The sequence below is a fragment of the Camelina sativa genome, chromosome 16 (genome assembly GCF_000633955.1).
Source record: "Camelina sativa cultivar DH55 chromosome 16, Cs, whole genome shotgun sequence".
Taxonomy (NCBI): Eukaryota; Viridiplantae; Streptophyta; class Magnoliopsida; order Brassicales; family Brassicaceae; genus Camelina; species Camelina sativa.
The window spans coordinates 27,116,659-27,130,392 of record NC_025700.1 but is presented as its reverse complement, the minus strand read 5'-3'; the positions used below and the strand labels follow the sequence as shown (position 1 = coordinate 27,130,392).

Sequence of the window (13,734 nt, the reverse complement as noted above, 5' to 3'; positions counted from 1 at the left end):
TGTCATCAAGGCTGAGACCCAAAATCGCATCAATTATGGATTGTGAGATCCTGAAACAACCAACTCCCAGGAAAATAGGGGAAATTTTTTTGTGAGATACCACAATGCTCATTGTTAAGGACATCTCATCTACTGTTCCAAAACAAATCGACTAGCCAATGATAAATTCTAGACCTTTTGACAAATTTTACAGGTTCCAAAATCAGCTTCTACCTATACATACCCTAATAACCTTCATCAATCTGGACGATCATTACTACCCAAAACGCAGAAAGCTCAAACAAATCTCTAAACACGAAACCCACAACCAAATTCAGAAACTTTCAAATAAACAAACCCAAAGTAAATAAAGAAAGCTTACGTACCCTAAAGCTCTCAAAGACCGTCGCTGATGTTTGAATTCGAAATTCGAGAGAAGAGACGACAGAGCAGCTCTTCTGGTCCTAACTTGATGTCCTTTCTTTAACCCATCAAGCGCGAACTTAACCTCGTCTTCATTCTCCATTAACTCGCCAAACTCTTGCGCTGGCTCCATCAAACTCGAAGTCAAACCAAACCCTCCACCACCGTTCCTCCTGGGTCTCTTAGCCCTCTTCTGATTAAAATCATCGTCCGAAAAATTGGATCTTGAAGAATAATTCCAGAGACAGGACGACTCTTGAGTGGGGAATTCAAGTGGCTCCGTATCTGGAGACGAAGATGAAGAAAGATACTCCGCCTGAGATGAAATGGCGTCGTTTAAAGAGTCGGAATAGGTCCTTAACATCCCCGGTTTGCGTCGTCTGTACGTTCGCTCCGTCATCGCCGAGAAAGCTTCGTTCGAACTTTTCTCTCCTTGGCGCAGACTTTAGGTGACAAAACCGGCGTAAGGGTATTTTCGGTATTGAACATTAATCGTATTTAAAAATTAAAGTTATAAGGTGTTACGTACTGACCGCATAGCGCAGTGGATTAGCGCGTCTGACTTCGGATCAGAAGGTCGTGGGTTCGACTCCCACTGTGGTCGTTTTTTTATATAGTTTCCTTCTTTTTTTTTAGGGTTTGAGAGATAATAAAAATTGAAACTTTTTTCGTTTTTGGGCTTCTTCTTCTTCTCATTCGAGGAGGAATCGAGAAAACGAGAGACATGGCTTCTTCTTCTATTTCTCTGAAAAGAAGAGAGCAACCAACTACGCGAGATGGAGATCAGCTTATCGTCACTCCTTTGGGAGCCGGAAGCGAAGTGGGTCGTTCCTGTGTTTACATGTCCTTTAGAGGCAAAAACATTCTGGTGTGTGTTTCGTTTCTTTCTCTCCCCGTTTTTTCTTCTAATGTGTGTTTGATTTGGTGTTGTTGGGAGCAGGGCATGTCTTATTGTTGTGTTGTTGATTCTTGGTTGTGTTTTTGTGCAGTTTGATTGTGGGATTCATCCTGCCTACTCGGGCATGGCTGCGTTGCCTTACTTTGATGAGATTGATCCTTCCACCATTGATGTCCTCTTGATTACTCAGTATGTTTACTTCTTCTTCTTCTTGCTCTTTAATCAGTTGAAAAGGTTTAGTGTCTTGGTTTGAGTGGATTGAGAAATTGATGTAGATTTGGGAATGTTTATATAATTGTTTCTCATGTAAAGAGATAAAATTGGGAGGCTACTAAAGCAAATCTTCAAACTTTTAAGCTTTTTAGTACAAAAAAAAAACAGAAGCTTTGATGTGTAGTGGAAACCTTCCTTGGATTAGTTTAAAGCTAATAGATGTGTTTGTTTGTCTACTTGAACAAATTTGTAATTCCGTTCTTCTTCTGATTTAGTTTGGTGAGAGGTTTTTTTAGTATAAGATAACAAACCATGGGTTGATGCTTTTGGTTGCAGCTTTCATATAGATCATGCAGCATCGCTACCTTATTTTCTGGAGAAGGTTTGTTTCTCTGTCCGAATGATTTTGTTGTGTTGATGTGTTAAAATATAGCTGGGAACTAATTCAGGTTATTGATGTTTGATTAGACGACATTCAATGGGCGGGTTTTCATGACACATGCAACAAAGGCCATCTACAAGCTGTTGCTTACAGATTATGTAAAAGTGAGCAAAGTGTCAGTGGAAGATATGTTGTTCGATGAACAAGACATCAACAAGTCCATGGACAAAATTGAGGTTAGTCCTGCATTGTATCATATGACTATGTTTATACTTTAATCACTCCATTTGGTTTGGGATAAGTTCAAAAGATATTAGATCATTCATGGTTGAGTTAAAGTTTATGTTTGATTCCTCTCTAGGTAATTGATTTCCATCAAACGGTTGAAGTAAACGGCATAAAGTTCTGGTGTTACACGGCAGGCCATGTTTTGGGTGCAGCCATGTTTATGGTGGATATAGCTGGTGTCCGGATCCTCTACACAGGTGATTATTCACGTGAGGAAGACCGTCATCTGAGAGCAGCTGAGCTTCCTCAGTTCTCCCCTGACATATGCATCATTGAATCCACATCCGGTGTCCAGCTTCATCAGTCTCGTCATATTCGTGAGAAACGCTTCACTGATGTAATCCATTCAACGGTGGCTCAGGGAGGACGTGTGCTGATCCCGGCTTTTGCACTGGGCCGTGCACAGGAACTTCTCTTGATTTTAGATGAATACTGGGCGAACCACCCAGATCTAAACAATATCCCAATCTACTATGCATCACCGCTCGCCAAAAAGTGTATGGCAGTTTACCAAACCTACATATTATCTATGAACGACAGGATCCGCAACCAGTTTGCAAATTCTAATCCGTTTGTGTTCAAGCACATTTCTCCATTAAACAGCATCGATGATTTTAGCGATGTCGGTCCATGTGTGGTTATGGCTACTCCTGGAGGTCTTCAAAGTGGTCTCTCAAGGCAACTCTTTGACAGCTGGTGTTCAGATAAGAAAAATGCTTGTATTATACCTGGTTATATGGTGGAAGGTACACTGGCGAAGACGATAATAAATGAACCGAAGGAGGTGACTCTTATGAATGGACTTACTGCTCCTCTCAACATGCAAGTGCACTATATCTCATTCTCTGCTCACGCAGATTACGCGCAGACGAGCACGTTCTTGAAAGAGCTCATGCCTCCTAACATCATCCTTGTTCACGGTGAAGCTAACGAGATGATGAGGCTCAAACAGAAGCTCTTCACGGAGTTTCCTGATGGAAACACAAGGATCATGACCCCGAAGAACTGTGAGTCTGTTGAAATGTACTTTAACTCTGAGAAACTGGCGAAAACCATTGGGAGATTGGCTGAAAAGACACCTGATGTTGGCGATTCAGTGAGTGGGATTCTGGTGAAGAAAGGGTTCACTTATCAGATAATGGCACCTGATGAACTCCATGTTTTCTCACAGCTATCAACAGCGACCGTAACTCAGCGGATAACAATTCCGTTTGCAGGAGCTTTTGGTGTTATAAAACATCGCCTCGAGAAAATTTTCGAGAGCGTGGAATCTTCAACAGATGAGGAATCGGGGCTTCCGGCACTGATAGTACATGAAAGAGTAACGGTTAAACAAGAATCAGAGAAGCACATCTCGCTGCAGTGGTCATCAGATCCGATAAGCGACATGGTTTCAGACTCCATTGTAGCTCTGGTTCTCAACATCAGCCGCGAAGTCCCCAAGATCGTTGTGGAAGAAGAAGATGTTGTGAAATCCGAGGAAGAGAATGGGAAGAAAGTTGAGAAAGTGATATACGCGCTTCTCGTGTCGCTCTTCGGGGATGTGAAACTAGGAGAGAACGGGAAACTGGTGATCAGGGTCGATGGCAATGTGGCGCAGCTTGATAAAGAGAGTGGAGAGGTAGAGAGTGAGCATTCAGGTCTTAAGGAAAGAGTAAGAGTAGCTTTTGAGCGGATTCGGAGCGCTGTGAAACCAATCCCTCTCTCAGCTTCTTCTTAGTTGTTTTTTTTAATAAAGTCATCGTTGAGGTTTCTTTTAATCATCTAATGATATTTATGTTTCCAAGTTTACTAATGGTGATGATTAAGTGTAATGGATGTTGTTAAGAACGTGTTTTATAAAACTTTCAGCTTTTCTGAGTTTAATGTGATGATGATTTAACTCTAAATGGATGTTATCAAGTAAGGAGTTTTATAAGACTCTGTCACATAGTTCAGATTCGATGTGAACTATGCTCAGACCATCCCAGACCGAGTTTTTCATCAGTTCACTTGTGAACTATGCTCTACACAGTAACACAGGCATGGCCTTCTTGCTTACAGTATCTTTTTTTTTTTTTCCATGCTCCTAGTTTAGCTTATACCTCTGCAAATTGAAGTACTAGTAACAAGTGTACAAATATTTTGAATTTCTGATTGGCTCTTTTTTTTAGGAGTTTTGCAATGCACATAGTATTTATTGAAGGAACAGAGAAAGTAGCATTATAAGATGAGAATACATATTACTCTTTCCCTCCCTGCCAAATTTTACAAGTTCTCTATCATTTAGTGTATTCATGTTTTCTCATATCTTCTTTCTTCCTGTGCTAGTGATTCAAAATTGATGCTCTCATGATTATTTTATGTACCAGAGATTCAAAAATGAATAAAATAAAACCAAAGGCTGAGGAGTTGATGCAACGAAAACATAAAATATTGATATTGAGACAGGGAGAAGCTAGTACTTTGGGAAACAAAGATTGCTGAGCAATCAGCAGTGGAAGCTTTCAGGAAAAGGTTGCCATTCTTGAGGTTTATGAAAAGGTATCTAATGAAAACTCTAGACTATTACTACCATTTGGTTAGAGAAAGAGGATTTCAAGTCTTAGGTGTTTATCACTTTTGTTCGTACTTCACGGAATTCTGTCAAGGAGATTAAGGAACAACCTCATTCATTTTGGTGTATAGTGGATGAGAATGAATCCAAGGTGGACACTATCTAGATCGAGATTTGATTCTATGTTGATACTTGGAAAATGTTGTAACTTTTTTATGTTGACGAGGGAGAATCGAACTCGTGACCTCAAACACAAAAACAAAAACGTAAAAGCACCACTAGACTATCGAACTTCTTAATTGTTAAATACAAAGATGTATAAAAGCCACAAAAAAAAAAAAAAAACATGTGAATAAAAATATCATTCGCGGTGCTTTTTGCAATCTTCTTTCAATATATCTGTGTGGATTGATGATGTTTCTGTAAAAACTCCCAGAAGAAGGAGAAGAAATCGCACAATTCGAAAATCGATGTCGACGAAATCTTTCAGTATAATTATAATAAGCAGGTAGATAGTTTCGTACGAAAAGATAGTGCATCGGAGGAGGAGATCAGAAAAATTATGGATCCGGAGCAGACGTTTATTAGGGTTCAGGAGAGGTTTTCGCAGATCTTAACGCCTAGGATTAGAGGTTTCTTAGAGTATACTTATCTCTTCGTCGCGATCACTCTGTTCTGTATCCTCGTTGTTATGCACGCCAATTATGTTCAGCAGGTGAAATTTTTTGACTCTCTTTCGATTTTGATTTTTTCCCATTCTTTTGTATGTGCAGAACGATTCGAAAATCTAGCTTTAGGTTTATCGGAGAGGTTTAGGTCCTTTTATACTGTTATACTACAATTTGAAGAGGATGATGGTAGCAGTTTTCATTGGGTTTTCTGTGTTTATGTCACTACATTAATGTGAAAATTCTGGAGCTAAAGCTTTCGAAGATGTTGGGATGATCCTTGGTTAGGATTCTACTGTTTGTACCTGGAAATATCCATGAAGAGTTTCATGTAGCCTCTCCTAAGCTTCTCTTATCTGACCTTTATTGTTTCTCTCTAACTTATTTCGTTAATCTTTTTTCTTTTTCTTGGAAAGCCTGGTTGTTCAAGCGAGCTGACTGGATTTGAGTTAACTGAAGCAGAGCTTATGCAAATTAAGGTATGTAGCTTATCCGTTTTGATACTAGCTTGTGTAACTAGCGGATATTTCTAGATTTTCCAGGCCCATGAGCTTGTTTCTTCCTCATTGCAAGAATTAGGCTACTCATACTTTAAAAGTCTCTTTCTTGTAATCAGTTGACAATAAATATATAAATTTCATCCTTGATTGTCTAATTTACTGATTTCTCTGGTATATAGATAACAAGTGCAGGGTTGTGGTCACGTAATGATGAGAGTACTGCTGCCAATGTTCCTCAAGTTGTGGCTACAACTGATAGTTTAGAAGTCTCAAAGACTGATCAAGGTGATTTGTTTATGTTTAGGAGTAGGCTGTGGTTAAATTTGATTTGGATAGACTGCATGTAGGTGCGCAATAAATGTGTAGTTTGCAGGGACTGATACTGCCTTTTTTTGCAATCATGCAGAAAGCTCTACCAATGAAGAGAACGCTGACGAGATATTTGTAAAAGTTGATAAGGAAGAACCCCGCAGTAGTTTCTCAGTGTCTGCAAAAGAGACTGTCAAAGCAGTTATTCTTCGCTTTCTCAAAAAGTGTTATAGGCGCATTTCTTTTGTTTTACAGCATACAGCACGGATCCTCAGAGGTTTTCGAAAAATATGGGTGAGTTGTCTTTTAAATGACTTAGAATATGTTACATTTCCTCCCGTTTCTCAAATTCTGACTTAGATAGTGCTTATGGCTGTCATATATATATAGATGTTGTACCTCCTATGCGAGATTTCTGTTGGATGTTTTTGGTATATCTCTTTTAAAGCATGGTTCTTACGCTGCATTCTTCTGATCGGAAATATATGTTACTGAAAATTTGAAGTGGCATGTGACTCAATCGATGGGGTGTGTAATTTTTTCAGTAGTTTTTCACTTTATTTTGTGAGAAAAATGGACTTAGCTTTTTAATAATATATATATATTTTGGTGCCACATTACTTAGGTCATCTGATGGGTTACAATCCTGATTATTTGTATTTTTACGAAAACAAATTATTTTGCTCTTCAAATTTAAATGCAGAACATCATCGCCGTACCGTTGAATCTTGATGTACCCAAATTGTTGCATGTACTGTATATGGATAGAGTCAACTACTATGCAGGTAAAAGCCACTATATTTTATATTTACTCTGGTTTTGTTCTTCATCATCTGAATGAACTTATCACTCTCAGCCTATATTGACCGTTTACACAAATGTAAAATTGAATCTGAATACATACCTTTCCTTGTGAAAAGCATTTCTTGTTTTAGATACGCAAGCTGCTATGTAGAAACTCTGTCATGGGCCCCCTTCTTAATAAGCTTTCTACAATTTTTCATTTAAGAAGGTTTAGTTATTAGATGAGTAAAATCACACAGGTTTGGCTTTTCACTCTGCTTTGGGTAGGGAGATGTCTGCATGAACTTCTATGTTTCAATTTGTTTGTTGATTTTTTTTCCAGTTCAATGGCTTGAGGAAAGAACCCAAGAGTTTGAGCCAACATATCTATATACCATGGAAAAGGTAAACATTATGCTCTCAAGAATTTAAAGATGACAAGTGGAACATGCTTGAGCATCTTAATAATGAAGATGTGAAAAATGAGGAATTCGTCAGTTCAATTTCTGGTTCGGTCTTAGAATTGCTTTGGTTTACTTCCATATAGGGTTACTTTTTGCTGCCTGATGAAGCAAAGTCACGGCATAACATTCGTACTGCAAATGTCAGCATATCGGCACGCCATCCTTGCTTTGGCAACAGGTAATATTCATGTTATTGGCCCTCAGTTTTGAAACAGTTAATTGAATGGTAGGGCTGTATCCTAATGATAAGCTTCTTAAAATTGGATTACTTTTGCAGGTGGCAGCAACTTCTTATAAACAGAGTTGTAGGATATGATACTATTATAATGAATAGCTTACAGAACTCTGCTGGTCAAGGTAGGTATTAGCTGTTTTTCCTGTTAATAATGTCCACGCATTTTTCACAATTTGTGTGTCTTTTCCTTCGGGGCCTTTGATTCCGCAACTATATGTTTGCCTTTGCTTTTGTATCTTGTGTGCAAACTGCTTCTTTCTAAAAGGTCACGCTATCACTAAACAGAGGTTGTCTATTTATCTCTTATTGGTACTTCAGTAAAGTTATCCTTTAATAATTCTTATCGGAGATTAGTGTGCTGTTATCAATTGGTTCATGCATGACTATGCAAAATGTAAAATAACCAGTTTTGTTGTTGGTAGCTATTACATGATTTTCATCTGTTCTTCTCAGACTGCTCATGTCCCTTTAACTGTTTATATCTATGTGCTGTTGTGAAAGCTGCTGTTTTCCCTTTATATGACTGCCAACTTCCTCCATGACAGGTTATCTATACAACTACCAGACAAGAGAATTTTATAATCTTAGTTACTCCCACGAACTTACTGAAGGTTCTGCGCAATTCGGAGGTTTGTCATGTTCTGTCTTGTGAACTCCATATGTTAAAAAAAAAGTTCCCTTGCATCTCGCATCTATTGAGTATGAGTGCTATATAAGACTGTAAGATCTCACTAAGGCTGCCGTATTAGCTCTTGCAACTTTGTTTATCTGTAGTTCAGTGTAAGCATTTGCTTTAAATTATTGAGTAATATTATTATTCCGGGGTGCATGCAGATTACTTGGTGACGAAATGTGGTGTGCTTATGATGTCACTTTTTGTGTTTTTCACAACCACAATGTCTGTGTCATTCACACTGCGGGAGACACAAACTCGCATGTTGAAGTTCACAGGTTCGTCTTTCTTCTATTCTAATAGCTGATGGTTTGTTATCTTTGCTTCTCAACAATCATATTTGTTTCGATCTAAATTTGTTGCAGTGCAGCTTCAACACCATGCCCAGCATCGGTTACCAACATTTCAATTGATCTTCGTTCACGTGATTGAATCGCTTGTTTTTGTCCCGGTATGCATACACATACCTCGTTCGAATATTTCAGAGGGTTCCTTGCCGGACATAATATATCTATTTGAAATTGCAGATTATGATTGGGATTCTGTTCTTCCTGTTTGAGTTTTACGACGATCAGCTATTGGCTTTCATGGTTCTAGTTCTCGTCTGGCTATGCGAATTATTCACCCTGATAAGGTTTTGGTTTCCTCTTTTGCCTCAGTCATCTGTATTTCCACTATCAAGCTCCATCTTTGAAGTTTATTTTTACCTGTTCAATGGAATAGTAGTAATAAAGTCTTTTCCTTGCAGTGTCAGGACACCAATATCGATGAAGTTCTTCCCGCGTTTCTTTTTACTATACTTCTTGGTGTTCCATATATATTTCTTCTCGTATGCATATGGTAAGAACTTGGGTTTAACCTTATATTTTGTCTATTTAAGTACTGAAAGTTCAGACGTGTTCACTTACTGGGAAACTCTCAACAGGCTTTTCTTATCTCGCCCTAATGACAACCGCTGCATTCATGCAACACTTAATTCTGTACTTCTGGAACCGTTTTGAGGTAAGCATGTAATTCCAACAACTCGAATATTGGCCAGATCCAGAGAAGATAAGCTTCAATTAAAAGTTTATATCTCACAAAAATCACAGGTACCAGCACTTCAGAGATTCCTCCAAAGCCGACAGTCACACCTTCAGCAACACCCAGACTTCCACATCACTTCCTCAACAATCCTAGCGTCGACTGTTCACATCACAAGGCTAAACAGAACGACAAGAAACCGAGCTCCATCTGGTCCAAACAACACAACCACCACAAACCCAAACACTGAAGCAAGATCTCCAACAGGGGACGGAGGAGTCGAGAATCCAACGCAACGTCAAGGGCACCAAGTAGAGAATGCAGCAAACACCAACCCCGCAGAGCCTAACCCACAACAACCAGGCGCGATGAGTTCATTCAGCTCAATGCTACTCTGGATATTAGGCGGTGCTTCGTCAGAAGGACTAAACTCGTTTCTTTCGATGTTTAGAGATGTGAGAGATGAAGATGAAGCTCAAGTGTTTGCAGATACTACTACTACTTCGACTCAAAACCCTCATCATGATCCTCTTTTAGTTGAATAAAGTGTATTCCTTTGTTTGCTGTATATTTGTTTTTTTTCTTCTTATTTTGCTTGCATAGTCCACTGGCCAGAGAGACAAACTTTTGGGAATATTAAACAAGGTAAACAAAAATTGGTAAAAAAACGGGAAAAGAACAAACAAAGTTAGGTAAAGCAAATGTATATGACATTGACTCTTGAATATACACTTCACTTTGCCTTGGCTTTATAATTTTGTTTAATTGGAAAATATGAATTTACAACGTAAAAGTAGTTATTATTTGCAAATAATAATATTTGCAAGAGTGTTTTTTTCTTGTTTTCCTTTTTTTTTTTTTTTTTTTTTTTTTTGATATGAACCTTCTCAAGAGTTGTACGGACATGGCGATGATGAGGATAGATTGCGTTAGCCACATCACCAATACTGATCTGCTTCCATGTTGTCTCTACGACGCAACAATTCTTCGCCGCCGCTCGCTTAGTCTCCGAACCAGTGGTTTCCGAGAACGGAAGTTTCAGCTCCGATGCGTCTCTGCTTCTTCCGATTCGTTGCAGTTCGATTTCTCACCGCCTCCGATTGATCACGATCTCCATGTAAGCAGCTTCGAATTACAATTGCTTTGAGTAGAAAAGTCTTACGAGTCCTAGCTCTATGAAACAGTTATTGGAATGTATTGTTTGAAGAGCTTTCGAGAAATTAGCGAACAATTTTTGGGTTCTTGCTTGTGTTATGTTTCTTGTGAATTGGATGTTTCTAGTAGTAATCATGCTAATGCATTGTTTTATGGACTTTATGAAGGATACAATTAGTGTTGCTGGAGGGAAAGTTTCAGAAGATGGTGTTGTTGAGAGTTTTGATAACGACGATGAGGCTTTAGATGCATTTGATAATGGAGTTGTGGTATATTACTTAACTTTAAAGCTCTTTGGCTGTTTGCATTATTATGATTTCTTGTTTGATCAAAACTTGATTTATAGGTTGTGGACCTCTCACATTTTGGGAGAATTAGAGGTATAATCCTTATTTATCTCTTGTCTTATTTTACATTTTTTCGATATGGAGCTGGTTCGCTTTGATTCTGCCTATGATTCTGCCTAATCTTTTGTTGTTTTTAATATTTGCTACATCTTTTGCCATCAAGTTAGTGGAGATGACCGCGCTCATTTCCTTCACAACCAAACTACCGCGAATTTTGAAAGCCTTAATGAAGGACAGGTTAATGTTTTTTGGGGATATATGCATTTGAGTGTAAATTGTTGTTTCTGTGGTTGGTAGTTACTTGTGGATCTATTTGGCGTTTTTGAAGGGATGTGACACTGTATTCGTTACCCCAACAGCTCGAACGATAGATATCGCACATGCCTGGATCATGGTAATCATACTCATTCCTTGTGTTCACTTTAAGTGGCTCATATATATTTCAAATGCAACTTCTCTGTTTAACCTACTCTTTGTTTCTTTTCAGAAAAATGCAATACTGCTAACGGTTTCTCCAACGACATGCCAAAGCATAATTGAGATGCTGAACAAGTATGTCAAAACGTTTCATCCTTGCTCACATACAATATTTTGCTGGTTCCTTTGAAAATCAGGCTTCGTTGGAAAACCTTGACATCATTTATTTCTCATTTTCCTCTTCTCAGGTACATTTTTTTTGCTGACAAGGTAGAGATCAAGGACATTACCAAGCAAACTTGCTTATTTGCTTTAGCAGGACCCAAAAGCAACCAAGTAAGATAAATCTTCAAGCAGACTGACAATTCCTTGTAAAATGTTCTCTGTTAGCCTTTCTAGTAGTTCGAATACATTGTTTTTTATGCTGCTGTAAAAACTTCAAACAGATCATGTCTAAACTGAACCTGGGAGATCTTATTGGGCAGCCATATGGGCAGCATCAACATTATAGTGTAAGCCTTTTTTTGTAATATCGAAACAGATCTTGTGAAGCGACATGAAGTAACAAGCTCCTTTCTTTGTCAGTTTGATGGAATGCCAATAACAGTTGCGGTTGGAAGTCTTATTTCAGATGAAGGCTTTACCATGTTAATGTCACCAGGGGGTGCTGTTTCTGTCTGGAAAACCCTTTTAGCTGAAGGTGCCATTCCGATGGGCTCTGTAGCCTGGGAGAAACTTAGAATCACTCAAGGTTAGTAAAAAATTCTCGATTTGGTTTTGCACCGATGATCACCTATCACCTGATAACCTACAAAATATAATGTCATGAGTTTGTGGCCTCTAGTCCTACTAAAGGCATGATTGTTCGATATTTACCTTATGTAGGCAAGAAGCTCATAACTTACAAGTATGCTCTCAGATCTTTCTCTTGGCATTAGCGAAATCAGAATTTTTAGATATTGATTTAGTGAATAAGCGGAGAAATAATGTATTTCTCAGGCCAATAACATTATGTTTTGCAGGAAGACCAGCACCGGAGAGAGAACTTAGCAAGGAATTTAATGTTTTGGAGGCGGGTCTATGGAATTCGATATCTCTGAACAAAGGTATTTGAGAAGCTTTTGTTCAGTGAACTAAAGCGATACAAGAAACGCCTTGACTAAACAATCTTCAAACATCTCAGGATGTTATAAGGGACAGGAGACTATAGCAAGACTCATAACATATGATGGAATCAAACAAAGGTTATGTGGACTTAATCTCTCTGCACCAGCGGAACCCGGCAGCACCATCACAGTCGAAGGGAAAAAGGTTTTGAGCGTTTGTGTACATACCTTAGTAGATCAAAAACAAAGAAGAAAAGCCAAATTTTGTTTTGCTATTCCTTAACTAGTTTATAAACGTTATTTTCAGGTCGGGAAACTAACAAGCTACACTACGGGAAGAAACGGGTCTGGCCATTTTGGGTTAGGCTACATCAAGAAACAAGCAGCTTCAGTTGGGAACACAGTGACTATAGGTGAAGATATTTCTGGGATAGTATCTGAAGTTCCTTATCTAGCGCGGCAACATCCTCCATCAGCCAACTCGAGTTCTTGAGTAGAAGAAAATACGCTATGATGCAAGGAGACTACACAAGGACAACACACTGGTAACGAAAACAAAACTTGTTTCCGCATTTATTTTGAGATATAGTATATTATATTCGGAAAATAGAAAAATTATTAATGATACATATGGATACATAGGAAGATAGAACAAGAGTTTGGGGTCTTATATATAAGACCCTTTATTAGAGGCAAATCATACTAGGACAATCGCAGAGACGCTTGTTGTGACGTTTAGGAGTGCAATCACAGTAGACAGGGCTGAGCCTTACACTTGGGTTCCATGTCCATAATAAGTCATTTAGACATTTTTGTCCTCCATCATCTGAGCATGAACCTCTGAACACTTGTTGTTTTGATGGACACCACTCCCTTTTCTCCCCAGCAGCTTCACCTAATTCATCAAGCGAAAAGAAGAATCAAGACGACGCTGTTTTGAGTTAACCGTGCAAAACTGTAATCGCAGTAGAATGATATAAAGAAGACCTTGTGAAAGGTGGATTGGAAGAAGGGAGAATAAGACAGAGGAAGCCAAGAAGATTGCAGCCAACTTCTTCATATGTCTTTCTGTAAGTTTCTTTTCTCTCTTTCTTATCTTTGTTTTCTATATATTGTCATTGTTATGATTATGTGATTGTCCCCAAACAAGCACTAACATTTAAAATATTGACGATATACACATTGGACTGTGCATAATTTGTATCCTGGAGTTTTATTCCGTTTTGGGTAGTCCTAAAAAAAATAAGACTAAAAAAACGGAATCCGTAGCCATAATTCATAAAAAGATATGTTGTTTTTATTTTATAACTTGTAGAATTAAGATATTCTTATCTT

The 13,734-nt window shown here is 38.4% G+C and overlaps 5 protein-coding genes and 1 non-coding gene across 7 annotated transcripts in view; 4 read left to right on the top strand and 2 right to left on the bottom strand.

Moving 5' to 3' along the window:
• Positions 1 to 805, bottom strand: part of LOC104752771 — a 7,804-nt gene extending 6,999 nt beyond the window's left edge. The window contains exon 1 of the mRNA XM_019237502.1: positions 366 to 805. Within this exon, the coding sequence (XP_019093047.1) occupies positions 366 to 802 (437 nt within the window). The 5' untranslated portion in view covers positions 803 to 805. The remainder of the gene's footprint in view (positions 1 to 365) is intronic.
• Positions 933 to 1,006, top strand: TRNAR-UCG. The gene has a single exon. It is a non-coding gene; the product is annotated as a tRNA-Arg (tRNA).
• On the top strand, positions 1,060 to 4,049 carry LOC104752770 (cleavage and polyadenylation specificity factor subunit 3-I). Its single transcript, XM_010475002.2, has 5 exons — positions 1,060 to 1,270; positions 1,392 to 1,489; positions 1,850 to 1,895; positions 1,982 to 2,131; positions 2,257 to 4,049. Exons 1-5 carry the CDS (start codon positions 1,127 to 1,129, stop codon positions 3,901 to 3,903), a joined length of 2,085 nt encoding a protein of 694 aa, XP_010473304.1. The 5' UTR covers positions 1,060 to 1,126; the 3' UTR covers positions 3,904 to 4,049.
• Positions 5,088 to 10,087, top strand: LOC104752769. Its single transcript, XM_010475001.2, has 15 exons — positions 5,088 to 5,434; positions 5,804 to 5,866; positions 6,067 to 6,172; positions 6,294 to 6,490; positions 6,900 to 6,981; positions 7,323 to 7,384; positions 7,527 to 7,621; positions 7,721 to 7,800; positions 8,224 to 8,307; positions 8,513 to 8,629; positions 8,717 to 8,802; positions 8,879 to 8,985; positions 9,100 to 9,191; positions 9,277 to 9,353; positions 9,443 to 10,087. Exons 1-15 carry the CDS (start codon positions 5,282 to 5,284, stop codon positions 9,917 to 9,919), a joined length of 1,878 nt encoding a protein of 625 aa, XP_010473303.1. The 5' UTR covers positions 5,088 to 5,281; the 3' UTR covers positions 9,920 to 10,087.
• LOC104752767 (putative transferase At1g60990, chloroplastic) lies at positions 10,230 to 13,604 on the top strand. 2 transcript variants are annotated; one of them, XM_010474997.2, is made up of 13 exons: positions 10,230 to 10,491; positions 10,697 to 10,798; positions 10,876 to 10,909; positions 11,040 to 11,113; positions 11,205 to 11,270; positions 11,364 to 11,428; positions 11,542 to 11,629; positions 11,740 to 11,805; positions 11,879 to 12,044; positions 12,316 to 12,399; positions 12,477 to 12,604; positions 12,707 to 12,944; positions 13,289 to 13,604. In XM_010474997.2, exons 1-12 carry the CDS (start codon positions 10,252 to 10,254, stop codon positions 12,890 to 12,892), a joined length of 1,299 nt encoding a protein of 432 aa, XP_010473299.1. In that variant the 5' UTR covers positions 10,230 to 10,251; the 3' UTR covers positions 12,893 to 12,944; positions 13,289 to 13,604. The 2 variants fall into 2 exon arrangements, with proteins under 2 accessions (XP_010473299.1, XP_010473300.1); XM_010474998.2 differs by having other exon boundaries at positions 13,286 to 13,604.
• LOC104752768 (defensin-like protein 249) lies at positions 12,972 to 13,494 on the bottom strand. The gene is made up of 2 exons (XM_010475000.2): positions 13,387 to 13,494; positions 12,972 to 13,294 (listed from the first exon to the last, which is right to left on the bottom strand). The coding sequence occupies exons 1-2, from the start codon at positions 13,457 to 13,459 to the stop codon at positions 13,086 to 13,088; spliced, it is 282 nt and encodes a 93-aa protein (XP_010473302.1). The 5' UTR covers positions 13,460 to 13,494; the 3' UTR covers positions 12,972 to 13,085.

Coding starts and splice junctions, on each gene's coding strand:
- LOC104752768 (XM_010475000.2), bottom strand. CDS start 13,459: ATGAAGAAGTTGGCTGCAATCTTCTTGGCTTCCTCTGTCTTATTCTCC. Junction 13,295..13,386: donor TCCAATCCACCTTTCACAAG/GTCTTCTTTATA, acceptor TTGATGAATTAG/GTGAAGCTGCTGGGGAGAAA.
- LOC104752769 (XM_010475001.2), top strand. CDS start 5,282: ATGGATCCGGAGCAGACGTTTATTAGGGTTCAGGAGAGGTTTTCGCAG. Junction 5,435..5,803: donor ACGCCAATTATGTTCAGCAG/GTGAAATTTTTT, acceptor TTTCTTGGAAAG/CCTGGTTGTTCAAGCGAGCT. Junction 9,192..9,276: donor TTTCTTCTCGTATGCATATG/GTAAGAACTTGG, acceptor AACTCTCAACAG/GCTTTTCTTATCTCGCCCTA.
- LOC104752767 (XM_010474997.2), top strand. CDS start 10,252: ATGAACCTTCTCAAGAGTTGTACGGACATGGCGATGATGAGGATAGAT. Junction 11,114..11,204: donor AAAGCCTTAATGAAGGACAG/GTTAATGTTTTT, acceptor GCGTTTTTGAAG/GGATGTGACACTGTATTCGT. Junction 12,045..12,315: donor GAAACTTAGAATCACTCAAG/GTTAGTAAAAAA, acceptor TATGTTTTGCAG/GAAGACCAGCACCGGAGAGA.
- LOC104752770 (XM_010475002.2), top strand. CDS start 1,127: ATGGCTTCTTCTTCTATTTCTCTGAAAAGAAGAGAGCAACCAACTACG. Junction 1,271..1,391: donor TTAGAGGCAAAAACATTCTG/GTGTGTGTTTCG, acceptor GTTTTTGTGCAG/TTTGATTGTGGGATTCATCC. Junction 2,132..2,256: donor AGTCCATGGACAAAATTGAG/GTTAGTCCTGCA, acceptor ATTCCTCTCTAG/GTAATTGATTTCCATCAAAC.